The following is a 20,189-nucleotide window of genomic DNA, read 5'->3' on the forward strand; positions in this document are numbered from 1 at the left end:
GCACCGTTCGACAATTTGTATTCCCCGGTCCCTCCCCCACCTCCGCAGCCTGTTCCACTGGAAGTGGAGGAAGGGGACGACCCGGAGGGGTCTGAGAACCCTCTTGCATGGCAGTGCGTGTCGGAACAGAAATGGACAGAAGAGCTAGAGGATGCCGGTGGGCTTGACCTCTCCTTCTGAACTTTGTTTTCTTTCTCCTCCTGCTGTGGCCATGGAGGAGGGGGTGACATACACTGTGGTGCTCCGTAGACTAGCTGAGGCCCTTGACCTCGACCTGCCTACAGTAACCCTCAAGACTAATCTCCTCACGGAAGTACTTCAGCCGGCGGCAAGCTCTTTGGAGCCCCTGCTGCTGTTCAATGAGGCTTAACTGACGTCTTGATGGGCACCTGGTCTAGACCAGCCACAGGGTTCCTATGGATAAGAACGTAGCCAGGCGCCATCGCCCGGCCCCGGGTGACCCTGCTTTTCTGTCTACCCACCCAACCCCGGAGAGCCTGGTCAACCGGGCCTCCACTTCCCAGAGTGCATTCCCTACTGCTCTGCCGGATAAGGAATCCAAAAATCAGGAACAGTTCGGCAAGAAACTGTTTTCATCTGCCAGCTTAGGCCTGAAGTTGGTGAACACCGCATGCCTCTTGGTCCGCTATTCCCATGCTGTATGGGACACGGTTGCGCAGGTGCTGCCTCAGTGTTCGGAGGAGGCTCGGACAATGCTTTCCCAGGCTGTTGCGGAGGGGAAAGATGCAGCAAAGTTTGCCATAAGGTGTGGACTGAACACAGCGGACTCTCTGGGTAGGGCGATTTCCACGACAGTGGCCCTTCGTTGCTACTCCTGGTTGCGGTCCACTGGTTTTTCAGGGGGTGTACAAATTCTCTGATGGACATGCCCTTTGATGGCACTCGCCTGTTTGGCGATAAGGCAGATAGTACGCTAGAGCGTTTTAAGGACTCCTGGTCTAAGGCCAGGTCCCTAGGTCTCTCCACCACGCGCCCAGCCACGCCTGCTTTTCATTCCTTTCGTGGCCACGGAAGGGGTGCCCCGACACGTTCGTTCAGCCACAAGCCTGCGCAGAACTAACCTCAGTGCACCCGCAGACATGGTTGCCGCCGCGGTTGGACATTTGGCCAGCGGGCAGGTCAGTCCACCTCCACTCCCGCAGCATATCATCCAAAGGGGCTACTCCCTCCACTTCAAGACTGCCCCTCCAGCCATGCCACCTCAGTACCACCGCGTGTCGGGGGACCGTTTTACCCTTCTCCACCTGGAAATCACAGCCCTTTTAGCCAAGGGGGCCATTGAGCGTGTTCCTGTGCCAGAAGTAGGACGTGGTTGTTATTCCCACTACTTTCTGGTCCCCAAGAAGGAGAAAGGGGGTCTGCATCCCATCTTGGACCTTAGGAACGTTAACCGCTTCCTCCGGAAGGAGAAGTTCAAGATGTTGACTCTAGCTCAGGTCTTGGCTACCCTCGACCCTGTAGACTGGATGGTAGCTTAGGCCTTGGAGGACGCATATTTTCATATCCCCGTCCTGCCGGCCCAACGGCGTTACCTGCGGTTCATGGTAGGCCAAGAGCACTTTCAATTTGCCGTGCTCCCCTTCGGCCTTACCAGTGCCCCTCGGGTGTTCACGAAAGTGATGGCGGTGGTCACAGCTCATCTGCGCAGATCAGGGGTTCTAGTCTTGCCCTATCTTGATGACTGGTTGTTGAAGGCGGGCTCGCCCCAGGCAGTCGTCTCCCACCTCCAGACTATGGCCGACCTCCTGCATTTGCTGGAGTTCTCCATCAACGTGCCGAAGACGCACCTGAGTCCCTCTCAGAAGCTTCCCTTCATCTGAGTGGATCTGGATTCAATGCTTTTTCGGGTTTATCCTCCTGAGCAGCGAGTCCGGGATATTCAGCTATGATTCAGATCTTTCAGCCTCTATCTGGGATTTGTCAGGATGACCATCCGGCTCCTGGGCCTCATGGCCTCCTGCATCCTGCTAGTGCAACATGCCAGATGGCATATGCAGGCTTTGCAGTGGGACCTGAAGTTCCACTGGGCACAGCATCAGGGCAACCTATCCGAACCACGTCCAGATCTCGGAGGGCACTGCACGACAATTGCAGTGGTGGCTTACGAATCGCGATTGGGTCAATGGCAGATCTCTCTTCCCTTCCCCAACCAGAGCGCACAGTGGCGACTGATGGTTAGCTCCTGGGATGGGGCGGCCACATGGGAGAGGCAGAGATCAGAGGCCTCTGGTCTCCGGCAGAGTCCTTGCTCCACGTCAACCTTATGGTCTTTTGGGCAATCCGACTTGCACTGAAAGCATTCCTTCCCTCTGTCCAGGGAAGTGTAGTGCAGGTGTTCACGGGCAACACCACCGTCATGTGGTACTGCAACAAACAGGGCGGAGTGGAGTCGTGGACCCTATGTGAGGAGGCTCTCCGCCTCTAGACATGGCTGGAACATCAAGGCATTTCCTTGGTGGTTCAACACCTGGCAGGTTCTTTGAACGCCAGGGCGGATGAACTCCGCTGCCGGTGCATGATGGATCACGAATGGCGTCTGAACTCAGACGTGGCGCAAGGTCTTGTTCTGCAGTGGGGAGTGCCTTGGTTAGATCTATTAGTCACCGAAGAAAAAGCGCAATGTCATCAGTTCTGCGCGTTGGAATTTCCAAGGTGGCGCTCGCTAGGCGACGCTTTTCGTTGCGAGTGGAGTTACAGTGTACTATACGCCTTTCCTCCTATACCACTTCTACCCAGAGTGCTGAAGAAGATCAAGTGCGACAGGGCCAAGTCATTTTTGTGGCTCCGGACTGGGATCGAAGATTATGGTATCACGAGCTACTCAGCATGTCCATCGATCCCCCCCAACACGGCTGCCTCTTTAGAAGGATCTTCTGTTGCAGCAGCAGGGAACGGTCCTCCACCCGACCCTGTCCAGCCTCCACCTCCTTGCGTGGAGATTGAGCAGCACCAGTTGACGTCTTTTGACCTGCATTCCGAAGTTTGTGATGTAATCTTGGCAGCCAGGCGTCCTTCCGCTAAGACGGTATTCGCCTGCAGGTGGAATACATTTGTGGCATAGTGCACAGCAAAGGCTGTGGCTCCCCTTTCTGCCCCGCTTTCAGAGGTCCTTCTATTTCTGCTGTCTTTTGGTGCAGCAGGGCTCTGCTCTGGGCACTATCAATGCCTATCTCTCGCCCATTTCCGCATTTTTACGGCTTCCATATCAGCCTTCTCTTTTCAAGTCATCTGTTGTAAATCGATTCTTAAAAGGCAATACTCATCTTTTCCCACCTGTTCCCTTCATAATACCTCAGTGGGAGTTGAACCTGGTTCCAACGTATTTGAAGAATGTTCCCTTTGAGCCACTTCACAACTGTCCTCTTCGTCTTCTTACTTTGAAAACTGCATTCCTGGTGGCGATCACCTCTGCCAGAAGAGTGAGTGAGCTCCAGGCTCTTTCTTCTAAATCTCCTTTTCTCTCTGTCCATCCGGACAAGGTTGTTCTAAGGACTCGTCCTTCTTTTCTGCCAAAGGTTGTCACTGCCTTTCACATCAAGCAGACCATCACTTTGCCCACCTTCTGTCTGCCTCCGCATCCCTCGAAAGAGGAAGAGAGGCTCCACCATCTGGACCCAAAGCGTGCGCTCTCATTCTATCTGAACCGCACACAACCGTTCCGAGTGGTTGACCAGCTCTTTTTTGGCTACGTGGGCCGTGCACAGGTGGGCCATCTCTCGGTGGGTCGTTCTGTGCATCAAGGCTTGTTATTCTTTGGCTAAAAAGGTTGCTCCGGTGGGGCTGCGCGCCCATTCTACCGGGCGACTGCAGCCACTACTGCTTTGGGACAAGGAGTTCCCTTGCATGACATCTGTCATGCATCTACGTGGGCCTTGCTGCACACGTTTACCAAGCATTAATGCCTGGACAGCCAAGTACGGAAGGACGGCTTCTTTGGCTGTTCTGTTTTCCAGGACTTTCTGGTGTGATTTTGGCTCGCAGACCCACCACCGGGGTTGGTATTGCTGGGGTATCTATTCTAAGGTAAGGAATCTATCACTAACGTGTCTCTTTCAGATGCACAAATCACTATTTGTGTAACAATATATCTGTAAGAGACATTAGTTAGTGATAGATTCCTTACCGCCCCACCCGTCCTCCCCGGTCTGCAAACTGATTTCTAGGGTTAAGGTCATCCCTTTCAGGGCCCTAGTTTCATGGCACCAGTGGTCAGTTTCTTGCATGGCACTGCGTTCCTGGCTCGGAAAGTAGTATACAGAACTGACGTCAGCGTGCCTGGTTGGCGCCGAAGTAGTCTCCGTGACTTCTCGGGGCCTACGATGCCAGCGATGGACGTTGATCCGCACAACGCCACCTTCTGACGCGCAGGTGGTACTGCTGACGAAAAACTTTCCGGATCCTGTCTGACACCTGGGGATATTCTAAGGTAAGGAATCTATCACTAACTAATGTCTCCTACAGATATATTGTTACACAAGTAGTAACTTGTTTAATTTGGCGTTCATATATGCTTCAGTAGTATGTTAATGTTAATGGTTGTCTTATAAAGCGCTCAGCTACTCTGGCAGAGTATGCCCTGTAGTATTATAATTTGCTGTCTTTTCAATCTTTATCCATACAGGACTGCCTTATCCCTCTTTACAGTGAGGCTTTGCGTTCATGGAAACAACATGACGTGCGACCTTGGATCCATGCTCTGAGATACACTGTGTATCAGAATGAATTGGCTGAAAAAATCAAAGGTACTAAACAATTTTGTGACACTTAAAATGATTTTCATTTTTTTCACTCAAATAATAAGTATTTATTACTTTAAAAAATATATGCACCACTTCCAGACCCAAAGAAACAAGTAAACCATTGGTCCTAATCACTCTCCATATCTGTTATTTATGTTGATGCATCTTCAAAGTTCACAAATTCTTACATGATTGCTTGCAATACCTGGCCTGAGATCTTGAGCAAGAGGTGGTCATTAACTTTATTTAGCTCTAACAAACTGCTTTTGAAGATTCCTGCTTTTAGAAGGATAAACCCCTTGGTCTTTCATTCTCTGCTTGTGAACCCAAAGTTAGGGATACTATCCCGCCCTTGTTCTGTGCCATCAGTACTTACCCTCTTTCTGATCAGGGCTAAATCTGTTCATTGCCAGTAACCGCTTCCTTTCCTCCTCCTTTTACTATTGCCTTCTTTACTCTGGCTCCTCTTGACAACCTGATCCTACTCTGGCTCCTCTTGACAACCTGATCCACCTTGCTATCACATCATCTGCAATGACTGTTTTTAGGTCGAGCAGACCTACATTCAATGCGTAAGCATTGATTGTGTCTGCTTCAGACCTATTGCGATCCGTATTTGGGAATGTGGACACGACTCAGACGCGCGCTTTTGCAGTCTCAATTTTGACCGCGGGAGTGCGCGTCTGAGCCGCGATTGCGCACACGAACTCACAGACCCTGTTTTCGCTTCCCTCGCATGCATTAACGGCGCACACACAGGCACTGCCAGCCCCCACCCCTCTGCATGCACGCACACACACACACAGGCGCGCGCACACATACACACGCTGCCGCCCCCTGCACACACACAGACACGCACGCATACACACGCCGCCGCAGCCCTGTACCCTAAAGCACTCACAACAATGACAATAGCGTCTCGCACACAACACTACCGATCTCCTACCCTCCAGGACGGCCACTTGGCACTATCGCCAGTGGGACAAGCGCCTCGCCATTCATATCTCTATGCCCCTTGAGGATGCAGCCCCGCCTACAATCTCTACCATACTGCACCCTTTCTTGTACGTCCCAGCTCCGCCTCAACTCATGCAGCGCCCCCTTACTAATATTTGGCAAGCATTTATATTGAATGCACTTTAACCGGTGCGATTCCCTCACCTCGCGCCTCTCGTACTTCGCGGCCCCAGGCAGCAGCACCGTAGAGCCACATCGCTGGCAATGCACGCCCTTACTGTTCTTGCCAGCGGCAGACACCAGTCCAGCCTCCATGTCACTGACTGCTTGGATGAAAGCAAGCGCACGTGAAAACAAGACTGAACAAGCTCCGCCCAGACAGCGTCAACAGGCGAGGTCGTAACAGGGGCGTGCTTGGTGACGAATGCGGAAGAAGAAGGGCACGTAGAGTTAGGGTAAAGTAGAGATGGGCGAGTCAACTATATTGTAACAGTGAAAGCCAATGTGAAGCCCACGCCGAGACTGCTGAGTTAAACTTCTTTATTAAGTTAGAAGGAGGCAAGGGGCCAACATGCCCAGTCGGGCTGTTAACTTCTTGCTCCCCCCACCCCTCTGCACACATACAGACACGCACGCATACACACGCCGCCGCAGCCCTCTACCCTAAAGCACTCACAACAATGTAAAGGAAGCACTAAAAACCGGGACGTCCATTTATTTCAGCTACAGATGCGCCAGGATTGCACATGCTTACCTGTATTTAACTCTTTCAAAAAAGATGTGCTTAAATAGCAATAGCATCAGATTTAACAAATATGCCAGCAGTAGTCCACAGAAAACGGTGAAATTTCAGGTTGCACAATTTAGGAGAGGGATGTCTGTCTTTTAACAAGATCGCGGCCAAATTCCTTTCAAATGGGTTCAGACTGAGGCTGACGGAAAAAAATTGGATCATGACCGCATTCAGCCACGCCCACCCGTTAGAACGCCCGCACCATGCAACCATTCAAAAACAACTGGTTCAAATATGTTCTCTCAATGTTTCAAGCTTTATTACAAATGTCACAAAAAGATGTTAATATTTCACTATTATTCGATTTTCGGCACAATAAAATACACTGAACATAATCTTCACAAAAGTTATTTACAAAAGTTAAAGCTATTGCTATTATAAATTACAATAACTTTTATTAAAGTATTAATTATTTTTAAAAATTAAAAGCCATTGTTATTTGTAATATCAATACATCTAAGTCACATAAATACAACACATATTGCATTACAGATGTTATAAGTGTCACATTTGCGAAAGTTATAACCATTGGCATTGGAAATAACAAAGCTATTAATTTCGCTATTTTCAAAACCAACATATAAATAACAAATTTGTCATTTACAATATCAATAGCTCAAACTTTCCTAATGCGAGACCTATTGCATTGCAAATGCTTGTTTTGTTTGGTGTCAGCCTGAGTTGTCGGATTTATTAAGAAATTCAGTGGGTGCGCCATTTAAGGCTGCAGACATTGATGTGCTTTAGTCAATTTACTTCACTTCTCATCTGGTTCATACTTTGTTGTATATTCACTGAGATACTGCTGTTTTATCTTGTTTCCAGATAGCCATATGAGAATCTTGTTCTTATTAGAACTAGTAACTCTTTTTATTCTGATCTGTCCTTCAGATTTCTTGTTCAGTCCGTGCTAGGGGATGATGTCATATATTCCTATAGGTTCTGAATCGATCCCCCTATTCCTGACCCTATTCTGGTTAAACTAACTATCAAGTTAACTAACAGTCAGCCCATGAGGCAAGATAAGCCCCCATGATGCAGATACCGTTATCTGACGCAGTCACACTACGGCACAGGAACGTGTTATCTGATTAGGTCATAACGCTTGAGATCTAATTAGACAAGCGACATTCCTCCAGCCCCTGATAAGGCATACAACGTTCTCATAACAAATCAAACCTATGACAACCTGGAAAATCCGTGCGGCCATTGTTTTGATTTCACAGAGAACTTTAGTAAAGAATGTGCTAACAAGCAAGTCGTATGACATCTTTATTGACGTATCTATGTCCATCCTTACGTCAATCTCGGCACCTTTAAGGTATAAATATTGCCGATCTTGCCCTATGCAAACACACGCGTGGTGACAAGACGGAGCAGCCACACTTGCCGAAGCCCAGAAGCAGAGCAGACCCCGCTGGCAGCAGCCCCGCCTTCCTGACGCGCTGAGAGACGCGCTGCTATCTCCTGCCGAGAGACCCAGCACCGGCGCTTTCGGGCAGCCCTCGCAGGCAGCCTGGAATATCGAGAGCAGAGAAAGAGATACCATTCCTCATTCATCCTAACTTCCAGGTACAGAACTGAATAACCCCTCACAGAGAATTCTTTAGTTATTCACTTGGCAAAAACAAACTTAACTTAAACTGTAACTTTCTATTCCCGCCCACGCATTAGACTTAGGTCAGGTACACGGGGTAGGCGTATTTAGAAACACCAGTTGAGTACGTTTAGTCAAATGTATATGTGTATGTAAATATATTTTAATCATTTTAAACATCATATGGCTCAGAAACCATATCAATGTTTTTACAGTATTATTTTATACTATTGCTTTTAATGTATGCACTTTACTTAACTATAAGTATTGCAATAATATCGATCCATTTCTCTTGTACGAGAAAAGAGACTGATCAATAAATAACACCTTTTTATTGAACACGCCCGTCTCTTCCTTTTCTCTACAATCTGATGAGACTAAGAATGCACGTACTGACTGAGTAAAATAATTGCCTTGTGCTCACACGACTCTCGAGATTGACTCTTGATTAGGGGAGAGCAAAGTTGTCATGTTCTATGGTTGTCAGAAACTAAATCCCTTCTTGTCTAATCAGGGGAGTGAATTCTTTCCTGAACATTCGAGAAAGTTTCTAGCGAACTCTGAGCTACGCTGGCAAACCCAAAACTTAAGCCTAGTATCGACAGTAGTAGACCTAGTTAACGTCTGGCCTAGGCCTTTACTGCTGTAGGTATTATTCCAATGCGCAGAGCCTATTGGGAAGATAGGAACTACACTACATGGCGCCCAACGCGTTTGGAAAGGGCGATAAAACTAACGTAAGACATTTAGAGTAACTCAGTCGTGCTTTCTCACTCAGACCCCTTTTCCCACATACTCCAAAGACGTCTGGAGTGGGTGAAAGGTAATATCCTCCAAAACCTCGCAGGAGGGAACTCCTATGTATGGTTCTTGGTTTAATCAACGTTGAAGGATACACTGTTCGAAAATATTGTGCATCTAATCTTTGGTTCCATAAGAAACCTGATCTGCAAACAAAAGGAATAACCTTTCTAACAGTAAAATGTCAGAAAGTGATGAAGAAAGAGAGGCAGTTAGATTAGCAACTGAACTCGCAGCAGCTGATGCTACCATGCAGGCTGCAGACGGGGATATAATACTCATCCCGGTCATCAAAAGGAGATCTATAACTCTAAAACTTATAGAAAATGGACTGACACCTAGAGGTGGCACAGTCATATTCGTAATTGAGGCACACGAATATCGGCAGACAGAGGTATACTATTCATGGATACATTTTCCAGCAGCTAATGCTGTAACTAAGTACTTCCACTATTACAAAATAGAGGAACCTCCTAATGAGTACACTCCTTTCGAGTAGGTGGAAGTACCACTCAAATTCCAAGAGCATTTGCTCTTATTTGATGGCGCCCTAAAACATAACAATCACATTACAAGGCTCGGTCCTTTAGGTAGACCAGGAGCAACGTGGCCGGTCTTAGCCGGATACACACCACACCCAGACATCGAAGGAATGTCTACAGGAGAGCTGTTAATACAGCTAAAACAATTACTAAAAATTCATAGACAATTAGTACAGTATGTAATGCGGACTTCAACAATTCAGCCAGCGATTAAACTTCCACAGCTGACCCCTCACCAGGGGAACACAAATAAAATTACACCACAGAACATCCAATCGTGCCTAGGTAAAGTTCCGGCTAAACGGGAACAAATACCATTCTGGTTGGCACAGAAAATCACCCAAATAGAGGCGGTGTTTCCTGACACCACCCCGCTGGAAAAACACAGGATTCTGACTATCTGTCTTCCAATGGGAATCGCACCACACATAGAGGACTGTGACACTTGGGGCACAGTCTTTGCTTCCATCTACACAAAAACGCACGGTGTTCCATCCATTTCGGTAATACCAGATGTGCTAAAACAAATTCAGGACGAATACGGTCCAGAGCCTGCTTTAACTCTTGGTATGAAATTACTGAAAGACTTCAAGCAGGTCTCGGCTATATTATTAGCCAACATAAAAGGTGAAGCAGCAAACGTGGCGATCCGCCAGAGGTTAAAAGAGACAGATATAGCAGACCAACCAGCTGAAATTGCCAGAATCATAGAAAAATCCTATGAGGAACTAGGTAGAGATAGTTTAGGTGGAATACCAGTAAAACCGCAACTGACTGAAAGTCCAGAAAAAATATTTTTTCATAATAATTCACCAAAAAAGAACTGGGATGGAAACAAACAATCCAATCCTAAAGAAAAGAAATTCCAGTCCAGAGGAAGGTCTCCAAGGCGAAGAGAAAAATCTCCAAACCGAAGACAGAGGTCACCGCAGAGTGACCCCTCTGGGAATAGATATAACCTTAGAAATAGGGATAATATTAAAAAACCTGATAGATATCAAGACATTGATACACGTCCCTCTCAATCTTTTCAGAATTCCTCGCAGAAATCGGAAAGAAGAGGACGATCAGAACAAAGAGAAGAGCACGCCAAGTCCAAAGACAAGGAACCTGCTCAGCTAAAAAAGAAATTACAATTTCCAAAAAAGAAGGTAGCCAGTATCAAGGTAGTTAACAATGCCGAGAATACTGAGGACACAACTGAAAAACGGAGAGTGGGCTCAGACAATGCTAGACAGTGCAGCAGAGGTGAGCATAGCTCGCAAAGTCCTTATGAATCATCTGGAGACAGTGGACACGAATGAATATCTTCAAGTGGAAACTGCAGACACCAGAGTTAGCAAACCCCACAAGATATACGAGATAACATTACGTATAGAGGGAGATAAGACTAGGAAAATAAGGGGACTATTTTGGGATAATCTCTCCAAGGGCTATGATATCCTTCTAGCTGAAAAAGACTGGCCGCCAGAGTTTGTCAGGGAGTGCCCTCATGGCGAAGAAGTAATTATGCCTGCCTTCTCGAATCAAATCCCGATTCATAAAAAATATACACTTGCCAGAAAGTGGGCAGTGGCTCTAGCACCTGCTTTATATAAAAATCATGTAGGATGGGATGAGGATTCTCCTCCTCACAAAATCCAGTTAAAATCACAACCAACTGCACAAAGGCAGTACCCAATTAAGCAAGAAGCTAAAAAACAGGTAAATGAAATACTAGATCAGCTAGAATACCAGGGGGTGATTGAAACTTGCACCTCACAAATGAACAATCCTTTGTTTCCGGTCTCCAAACCAGACAATTCATATTGTCTAGTTTTGGATTACCGACACCTTAACACATGTTGCAAAACTTTTGCAGTGCAAAACTCACACAGTGCTGCACTAATGAATAACATAGTGCGCAAAAAATACAAAACAACCTTGGACATCTCCAATGGATTCTTTTGTCAAAATATAGCAACAGAGAGCAGATATTTAACTGCATTCTCAGTAAATGGCACTCAAAAACAATTCTGTCGGTTAGCCCAGGGGTACAAGAACAGCCCGGGGGTATTCTCAGCGAGAGTAACAGAATTACTACAACTATATGATGATGAAGCATTATCTTATGTCGATGACATTTACTTAACAGATGATGACTTGGAGACTCACTTGAAAAGAGTGAACACCATAATACTTGGGTTCGCTGCAGAGGGTTACAAATTCAACTTTAAAAAGTCCAGAATTGCCCATCTGACGGTCCTATTCTTAGGATATGAGTTATCAAGTGAAGGCAAAAGCCTGGCTGACAATTTCCTAGAGAAATGTGCCGTACTCCAAGCACCTAGAACACTAAAAAACTTAGTCGATTCTAGGCTTCCTAAATTTCGGAAGAACATTCATTGCAAATTACGCAGAAAGGGTCAAACCCCTTTATGATCTAATTAAACCAGACTTTAAAAGATCCAGTTGGACTCAAACACACACAGAAATTTTGAGATCCTTACAAACAGACATGCTAATTAAAACAAAATTAGAAACACGTGATAACACACGCAATCTTGTGATCCGAGTCATCCCAGGGAGATGCGGATTCACATACCTAACCTCTAATGAGGGAGAAAAGGTACCAATTGCATTCAAATCACACTTGTACACGGAAGCTGAACAGAAATTCAGCAATAAAGAACAATTTGTTCATGCAGTTCAAACCGCAATAGCTAGAGAAAAAGACATAGCTGACGGTAGACATATCACAGTCAGAACAGCTGAATCAGCCTTTGAGGCATTAACAACACCGTGTAATTTACCAACAACAACATTGGATCCAGAATGGTTACAATGGGTAAATTCAATCACAACGGACAAAGTATACTACTTCTTTGATCCAGAACTAGAAGAAATGGTAAATCTAGAATATGAAAAGACGTATCCTCTGCCAATCGACATTCTGCCTCTACGACATTACGCCTGTGTAATCTATACAGACGGGCATGCTCAACCCTCCGTTTGGGGAGAACAAGCATACAACCCCACATGTGAGATTACAAAAGAAGTGTGGCGCGGAGGTAAACTAAGACCTCTATTAACAAAATCACACTCAGTAGAAACTAATTCAGAAAAACAAACTGAAATAATAGCATTGAAAATGGCGCTAGATAATGCGGATCGCGAATTCCCGACACTTATAGTGTCAGATTCATATTACTGCGTCAAATCATATAACAGCGATTTGCAGACATGGATTCAAAACGGCTACAAAGATGACACAGATGCACCAATAAAGCAGAAACTGCTCTGGGAACAAATAGCTCTTTTACAAAGAGAACTACCAAAGACTCACGTGACTCACTCACTGAGTCATCAGCGTGATGGCGTTCACGTTGCAGGGAATTTATTGGCTGAAACAGCCGCAGCGGCAGCCACTAAATCGGCTCCCGTAGTTCGAAAAAAGCGTACATTAAAATACATTGACGGTGAAACAGTGCTGGTGGTGAAAACGTCATCAAAAGGCGACTGCTCAGCGTTACCGATCAACTATCCACTCAATTATACATACATAATCGATGCAAACTCCGTCCCTTTTGCTCGAATCCCTGGAGTGGGGGATAGAGTGATTCCAAACATGGACAGGAGACACTTGTTAATCGCAGACGCACACATGGGCGAGGGTCTCAAACACCATAAATTAAAAGATTCTCTGGAAGAATTACAATCACGGTACTGGTGGCCAGGCATGAGCCTGCGTCACACCATGTTTGTAAAACGCTGCCCAAACTGCAATAGAGATCGCAGTGGGGAGAGAAAGAGTTTGATACCTCGTCGTATTACGGCAGATAATATCACCAGTAAAAAGCAGGGCTTGCGATTAACATATACAGGCTAGTTTCCACTTATAATGTAGATCCTCAGCACTCGGCTGACGTCCGGACTGTTATACAAAGATTTGCGGGTCTAAATGGCATATACGCTAAGAGCATGTTACGTTTGACCATTGTTTTCACTCAGGCCCACAAGCCTGGGGGGAAACATGGCCAAATGAGCACAGCCCAGCGGGAATCTTCTCACTTCCTTCCTGAGGGTACGGGATGGTGTAAAGAAAAAACCAAGGCAGAAAGCAATCTATAATGGAAAGGATATTAGGTTCGGGAGCTGGGTGGGTAAACATCTAATAAGTGTCCAACGTAGTCTAAATAACTTGCCAAGAAATTCTCTGAAGGAATTCAGTCCGTACGAATTATTATTTGGAACTAGAATGATTATCTCTGACCTCGACAGTCAGACTTCAGTGGTTAAAGAAAAAAGCTTTGATGTCAAAGACCGTTTGGCTATTTTGCAGGACTTAAACAAAACAAGAAAAGACCTGAGCAACATACAGTTGAAACAACAGCCAACAACCACTGAAGAATCACCACCTGTCCCAGCAAGACCTGTCTGGATTCCAAAAGTCGGGGATCTAGTCAGGGAGAAGATCGCGGTAAAGAAGGAATTTGGGCCTTCTTACAGAAAAGCAGTTCCTGTCTTGTCTGTCAACGGGACAAGGTCAGTTGTACTACCGCCACTTGCTGGAAAAAAGGAGAACTGAATTGTATCCATCGACCTGGTAAAACAACAACATGTGGCCGATAACAAACAGTAGGCCAAGTGGACTCCCAATAAGTAGCAGAACACCAAGGTTTGCTACCAGTACAGAGGTCCTAACAAAGAGGCTCATCACATTCGAAACGCCTACAGAAGAACAACAAGGACTATGCAACAATGCAATAGAACTAAGACCTCTGAAAACCCAAATAAAAACATTTAGCAGAGACACACCAATCTACAATGAAGTACCAAGTGAAAATGCAAGACACAAAAATCCTGAACCAATTGGAACAATTGACAGAACTGCATCCGGCTACTTCATAAACTTCGATGATTCCTCTGAAAGCCTCAGTGAATCAAAGACACAGCCATCATCAAAATCCTTTAAAGACAAAGCTAAGGAACTTTTGAACCAACTGAAAGAAACATATCTGATTTCTCCATGGATTGAATTTTGGGTGGGTTTTGGTGCATTTATCCTCATACTTTGGCTCATCATGGTATTAACTTTGGGACGCTTCATTGAGGGAAAATATGCTAAAATGGACACAGCAAGTCAGAACATCAACTTGGTCCTCAAACCACACACATCTTCACACGTCGAGAAAAGAGAACTTTCTTCAGAACTTTCTTCAGCCAACTTCACAGCCAATCCTATACCGGGTGGGGTAGCATGGGACAACACTGACTATGAAATTTATGGTCCGGTCGAGATCCTGAAATATCCACACCAAATTAAGATCTCATTGAGTGACTTTGTGAAACCAAACTCATTTGCTGATGATTGGGACTTCAAAAGCATTAATAATATGATGTCTGACTTAGTAATGTCTGCTAAATTTACCAAACATGATTATTTGCAAGGTTCTACAAATTATGACAGTATGTATTGCTATAACCACTATGGTAATCACTTTTTACATAGATCTGCACAACCTAGAAATGTTTTAAATTATAATCAATGGGAACATTGTGCAACACCTCCAAAAGGGAGCTCAAGAACCGTTTATGACAAATATTCATATTTTTCAGGTTTTAACACAAGTAATGCTGAAACATTTTATTTTAAATTGTCAAACAAGACAGGGATGAAAACCATGATAACCAACACAAAATTGATATATTCAGACTCATTTTTTGAACAAATGAATACTTTTGGATTTGATTATTGGGACAAAAATGTTGATTTGAAAAGTGTTTGGGGTACAAAAGAATGGCAAGTACAGGGTTTAGAAGCTTTGTTTAGAGCTTGCATGATCCCAGAACAAATGATATTTTTAAATGACACTGTTCAACAAACCACCTGTCTTGGCCTAGCCAAAATCAAAGATTTAAATAAACCGTCTATTCCAAAGCCAATAATGTTTAGCAATAGCTCTGATACAGATGAAGAGATAGACGTAAACCATATATTAAACCAAAACAGAACACATCCTGATTGGAAACAATGGTTAATCTGGCCCACAGATACAAATAACTGTCAAGACAGATTCCTGAATAAAACACAGGGGTTCAAAATGACCAGGCCAGACCCTAGATATCCCCAAAGACATCACCCAGGGATAATAACAACCTACAGTGTGGGCAAATTATGCCTTCAATGGCTACAAACTTCCACACTGCCTGAAATTAAGCAACACCTAACTTTACTTACTGATGGTGCTGACTTGCGTGATTTCATAATGGGACCACGCAAACAGCGTCAAAAGCGTTTCATAGCAGCCTCTGTATATGCAGCATACAATGAGGCCTGGAAGGTTACTCAAATTGAGACAGCAGAAAGAATACGGGAAATTGACCGTATTAATTTGGAAAAATCACTTTCTGTAGTGGACAATGGGTTAATGACTCTGTCCTCCAGAATTTTTTCATTGGACAGCATTGTGTCTTCAGCAATCGACATATTATCGCAAGACTTACTGTTATTACAACATGGTCAGTCACAATTGCGTTCTATTGTACAGCTTGGCTGGACGTTACAAAATCTACGTTCAGGCTATGTGCCTTGGCGTTTAATCAACACAACGTCACTATTCCAAATCTTTAACCTTACTGATAGACAAATCGGTATGGCGCAAAAGGGTGCTGATTATACAATCTTGAGCATTGAAAAACTAGAAAGATTACCAATGACAATGTCAGAACGACCTGTCAGTGAATGGATAATCCACGGAATCATAAATATTCCAATCTCAACCTTCAGGTTTCAATACTGCCAAAAATATATACAGGCTGGCATGTACGAGAAATTGGGAAAGGGGTACCTTAAAACAACTTGGAACCTGCCCTATTCACATGCATGTGTCAGTAATAAAGGACAGAAAGTGTTTCTTAGTGGCAACAATTGTGCTATGTCACTAAGCGGCACGCTTCTGTGTAACGGAATTAGTTTGCATGGAGCCTGTGAAGGGAATTCATACAACCTTTCATGTCACCAGCAAGGCGCACCTGCAACTGAAATAGAACCATTCTTTCAAAGACTCTATAATGGGAGTTACATTCTTATTGTAGACCGCAGATGTTGTAGTCTTATGCCCGGGACTCCTTATCTAGTCACTACGACTGCGAAGGTCAAGTGCTGTGGACGTTCTTTGTTCCCCAGCTCCTTTCCAGACAGGGAGGCAAGGGCATGGCCCAATTTGAAAATTACTTCTATTCGAATAGATACTTTAAGCAGAATGAAAACAGTGCTTCTTCAGACGCCTACCAGGCTCTCGTCATCTAAAGAAACGTATGATCTACAAGTCGCAAGGACGACTGCAGAGATACATACATTATTATCTACTAATTCCCCCGTACATTTCGCGGAAATCCTGAGCGAAATCTTAAATATTTCTGATACCACTGGGGTCTCAAAGGTATTTAAGACAGTATTTTCGATGGCATTAACACCATTCAAAGCCATACTGGGTATTTTTCCAGATTTCGTCCATTCGATTTTTGGCGGACTTCCCCTGATCCTGGGACTAATTGCAGGAATCCTATTCTTAGTCCTTATTTTTCGTTATGGCAACCCATGTCACAGATCAAACTCTCGCGACAATGGAAGATACAATCCTAGCCATTGGATACCGGGACCGGATATCAAAAATCCTGGGACTCTCCCGGCTTAGAGACCTGAACATGACTTGGTTTCTATCATTTCGACCAATGTGGCAAAGGTGTGTTTTACCTGTATTGAGGTGTCTGCTATGCGGAGAAGAATGCGTGTTAGACACCTGTCTGACGCTACAATCGGATGCGCCAGTGGATGCAGATACATTGTTGGTTCCTACCAAGGTTCACGCTTTGTGCTGCCCTCAAAGGCTGCCAATCCTGATGACGGCATTCGTGGAATCTTCACCACTACGATTGAAGAGTAGTGAAGTTCAAGATGAAAGCAGCATCGAACAGGTACGACCTTCTGTCAGCAATGCGAATCAGAATGTCAATGGAGACAATCATGCGCACGAATGCATGGTTACACCTATTTCCGACTTAGTGGAACTTTCCCATGAAGCTGTTGACAGTTTTTTCGAAAGCCTTAATGATATGATGTTCTCTCCAGAACAGAAATAGAGACTTTTGAGCAAGCTCGCACACGGCGTTCCCTGAATTCGGCCTTCAACTTTAAAAATAGTCACATGAACAGTTTTTCCCACCAGTTCACGGACAGCAATTTTTTAGCAGCCCCAAATTATTTTTTACAAAATTTTCGGGACACTTATCTTCTGCTTAAAGTAAGAAACTATTCCTAGAGAACTAAGATTTCTATTTTTAGATACTTTAAAAATATTAGTTGCCCGCTGGTATGTTCACAAATATTTTATTATGTGATGAAATGGTCTCGAACTTCCTTTCTGTATAGCCATATTAAGAGCCATTTCATGTGTATTTCTCATATACCAAATAAGCAATATTGTCTACAAATGCGTGTTTACTTTAGCGTTTAATTCATAGCTTAAGTGCATACAATATATATGACTGCAATTTTTCAGTATATTTGAAAATTTCAAAATGCATTTATGTATTTTGGGGTGGTAAGGTATACACTATACTCTATAGTATGTTGTACTATGTTATACTATGCATAGATTAAGTAAATATGACCATAGTTAGCGTGGAGTGGGTGTCATGTATTCCTATAGGTTCTGAATCGATCCCCCTATTCCTGACCCTATTCTTGTTAAACTAACTATCAAGTTAACTAACAGTCAGCCCATGAGGCAAAATAAGCCCCCATGATGCAGATACCGTTATCTGACGCAGTCACACTACGGCACAGGAACGTGTTATCTGATTAGGTCATAACGCTTGAGATCTAATTAGACAAGCGACATTCCTCCAGCCCCTGATAAGGCATACGACGTTCTCATAACAAATCAAACCTATGACAACCTGGAAAATCCGTGCGGCCATTGTTTTGATTTCACAGAGAACTTTAGTAAAGAATGTGCTAACGAGCAAGTCGTATGACATCTTTATTGACGTATCTATGTCCATCCTTACGTCAATCTCGGCACCTTTAAGGTATAAATATTGCCGATCTTGCCCTATGCAAACACACGCGTGGTGACAAGACGGAGCAGCCACACTTGCCGAAGCCCAGAAGCAGAGCAGACCCCGCTGGCAGCAGCCCCGCCTTCCTGACGCGCTGAGAGACGCGCTGCTATCTCCTGCCGAGAGACCCAGCACCGGCGCTTTCGGGCAGCCCTCGCAGGCAGCCTGGAATATCGAGAGCAGAGAAAGAGATACCATTCCTCATTCATCCTAACTTCCAGGTACAGAACTGAATAACCCCTCACAGAGAATTCTTTAGTTATTCACTTGGCAAAAACAAACTTAACTTAAACTGTAACTTTCTATTCCCGCCCACGCATTAGACTTAGGTCAGGTACACGGGGTAGGCGTATTTAGAAACACCAGTTGAGTACGTTTAGTCAAATGTATATGTGTATGTAAATATATTTTAATAATTTTAAACATCATATGGCTCAGAAACCATATCAATGTTTTTACAGTATTATTTTATACTATTGCTTTTAATGTATGCACTTTACTTAACTATAAGTATTGCAATAATATCGATCCATTTCTCTTGTACGAGAAAAGAGACTGATCAATAAATAACACCTTTTTATTGAACACGCCCGTCTCTTCCTTTTCTCTACAATCTGATGAGACTAAGAATGCACGTACTGACTGAGTAAAATAATTGCCTTGTGCTCTCACGACTCTCGAGATTGACTCTTGATTAGGGGAGAGCAAAGTTGTCATGTTCTATGGTTGTCAGAAACTAAATCCCTTCTTGTTTAATCAGGGGAGTGAATTCTTTCCTGAACATTCGAGAAAGTTTCTAGCGAACTCTGAGCTACGCTGGCAAACCCAAAACTTAAGTCTAGTATCGACAGTAGTAGACCTAGTTAACGTCTGGCCTAGGCCTTTACTGCTGTAGGTATTATTCCAATGCGCAGAGCCTATTGGGAAGATAGGAACTACACTACAATGATGAACGGAGCGTTTGAGCAAATGAAACATTCACCCCCAGTCAACTGATCTGGGTTTAATCCATCACCATTCTTTAGCTCACCCCCCCACCCCAGTTCAGACATAGCCATATGCAAGTCAGTCTGACCCTGTGCCTCATGGGGACAGTCCAGCCCAAACTCCCAAGCCATGTCTTCCCTGGACCGGAAACCAGCATCCTGGGACCGGTTTCGGATTCATAATCCTCATCAGCCAGGCTATCTTGAATCCAGTGGTAGTGAGCAAGGGACCCACGTCTGGGCATACCCTGCCAACTTAGGGCGAACAAACCAATACCAAAGGGGATGATGGACGGAGCGTTTGACCAAATCAAACACTCACCCCCTGTCAACTGATCTGGGTGTAATCCATCACCATTCTTTAGCTCACTCCACCACCCCAGTTCAGACATAGCCATATGCAAATCAGTCTAACCCTGTGCCTCATGGGAGCAGTCCAGCCCGAACTGCCAAGCCATGTCTTTCCTGGACTGGAAACAAGCATCCTGGGACCGGTTTCGGATTCATAATCCTCATCTGCCAGGCTATATTGAATCCAGTGGTAGAGTGAGCAAGGGACCCACGTCTGGGCATACCCTGCCAACTTAAGGCGAACAAAGTGATATGTGTTTTGCTGTTCACCCTATGTGGGAAGGGTATGCCCAGACG

General features: G+C 44.7%; 1 protein-coding gene across 1 annotated transcript in view; it reads left to right on the forward strand.

Moving 5' to 3' along the window:
* SMG1 (SMG1 nonsense mediated mRNA decay associated PI3K related kinase) overlaps positions 1-20,189 on the forward strand; it is a 1,634,890-nt gene that overhangs the window by 699,240 nt on the left and 915,461 nt on the right. Inside the window, exon 29 of the mRNA XM_078665250.1 lies at positions 4,643-4,763. Coding sequence (XP_078521376.1) covers positions 4,643-4,763 — 121 coding nt within the window. The remainder of the gene's footprint in view (positions 1-4,642; positions 4,764-20,189) is intronic.

This window comes from Lissotriton helveticus, chromosome 10 (assembly GCF_964261635.1).
Source record: "Lissotriton helveticus chromosome 10, aLisHel1.1, whole genome shotgun sequence".
NCBI lineage: Eukaryota > Metazoa > Chordata > Amphibia > Caudata > Salamandridae > Lissotriton > Lissotriton helveticus.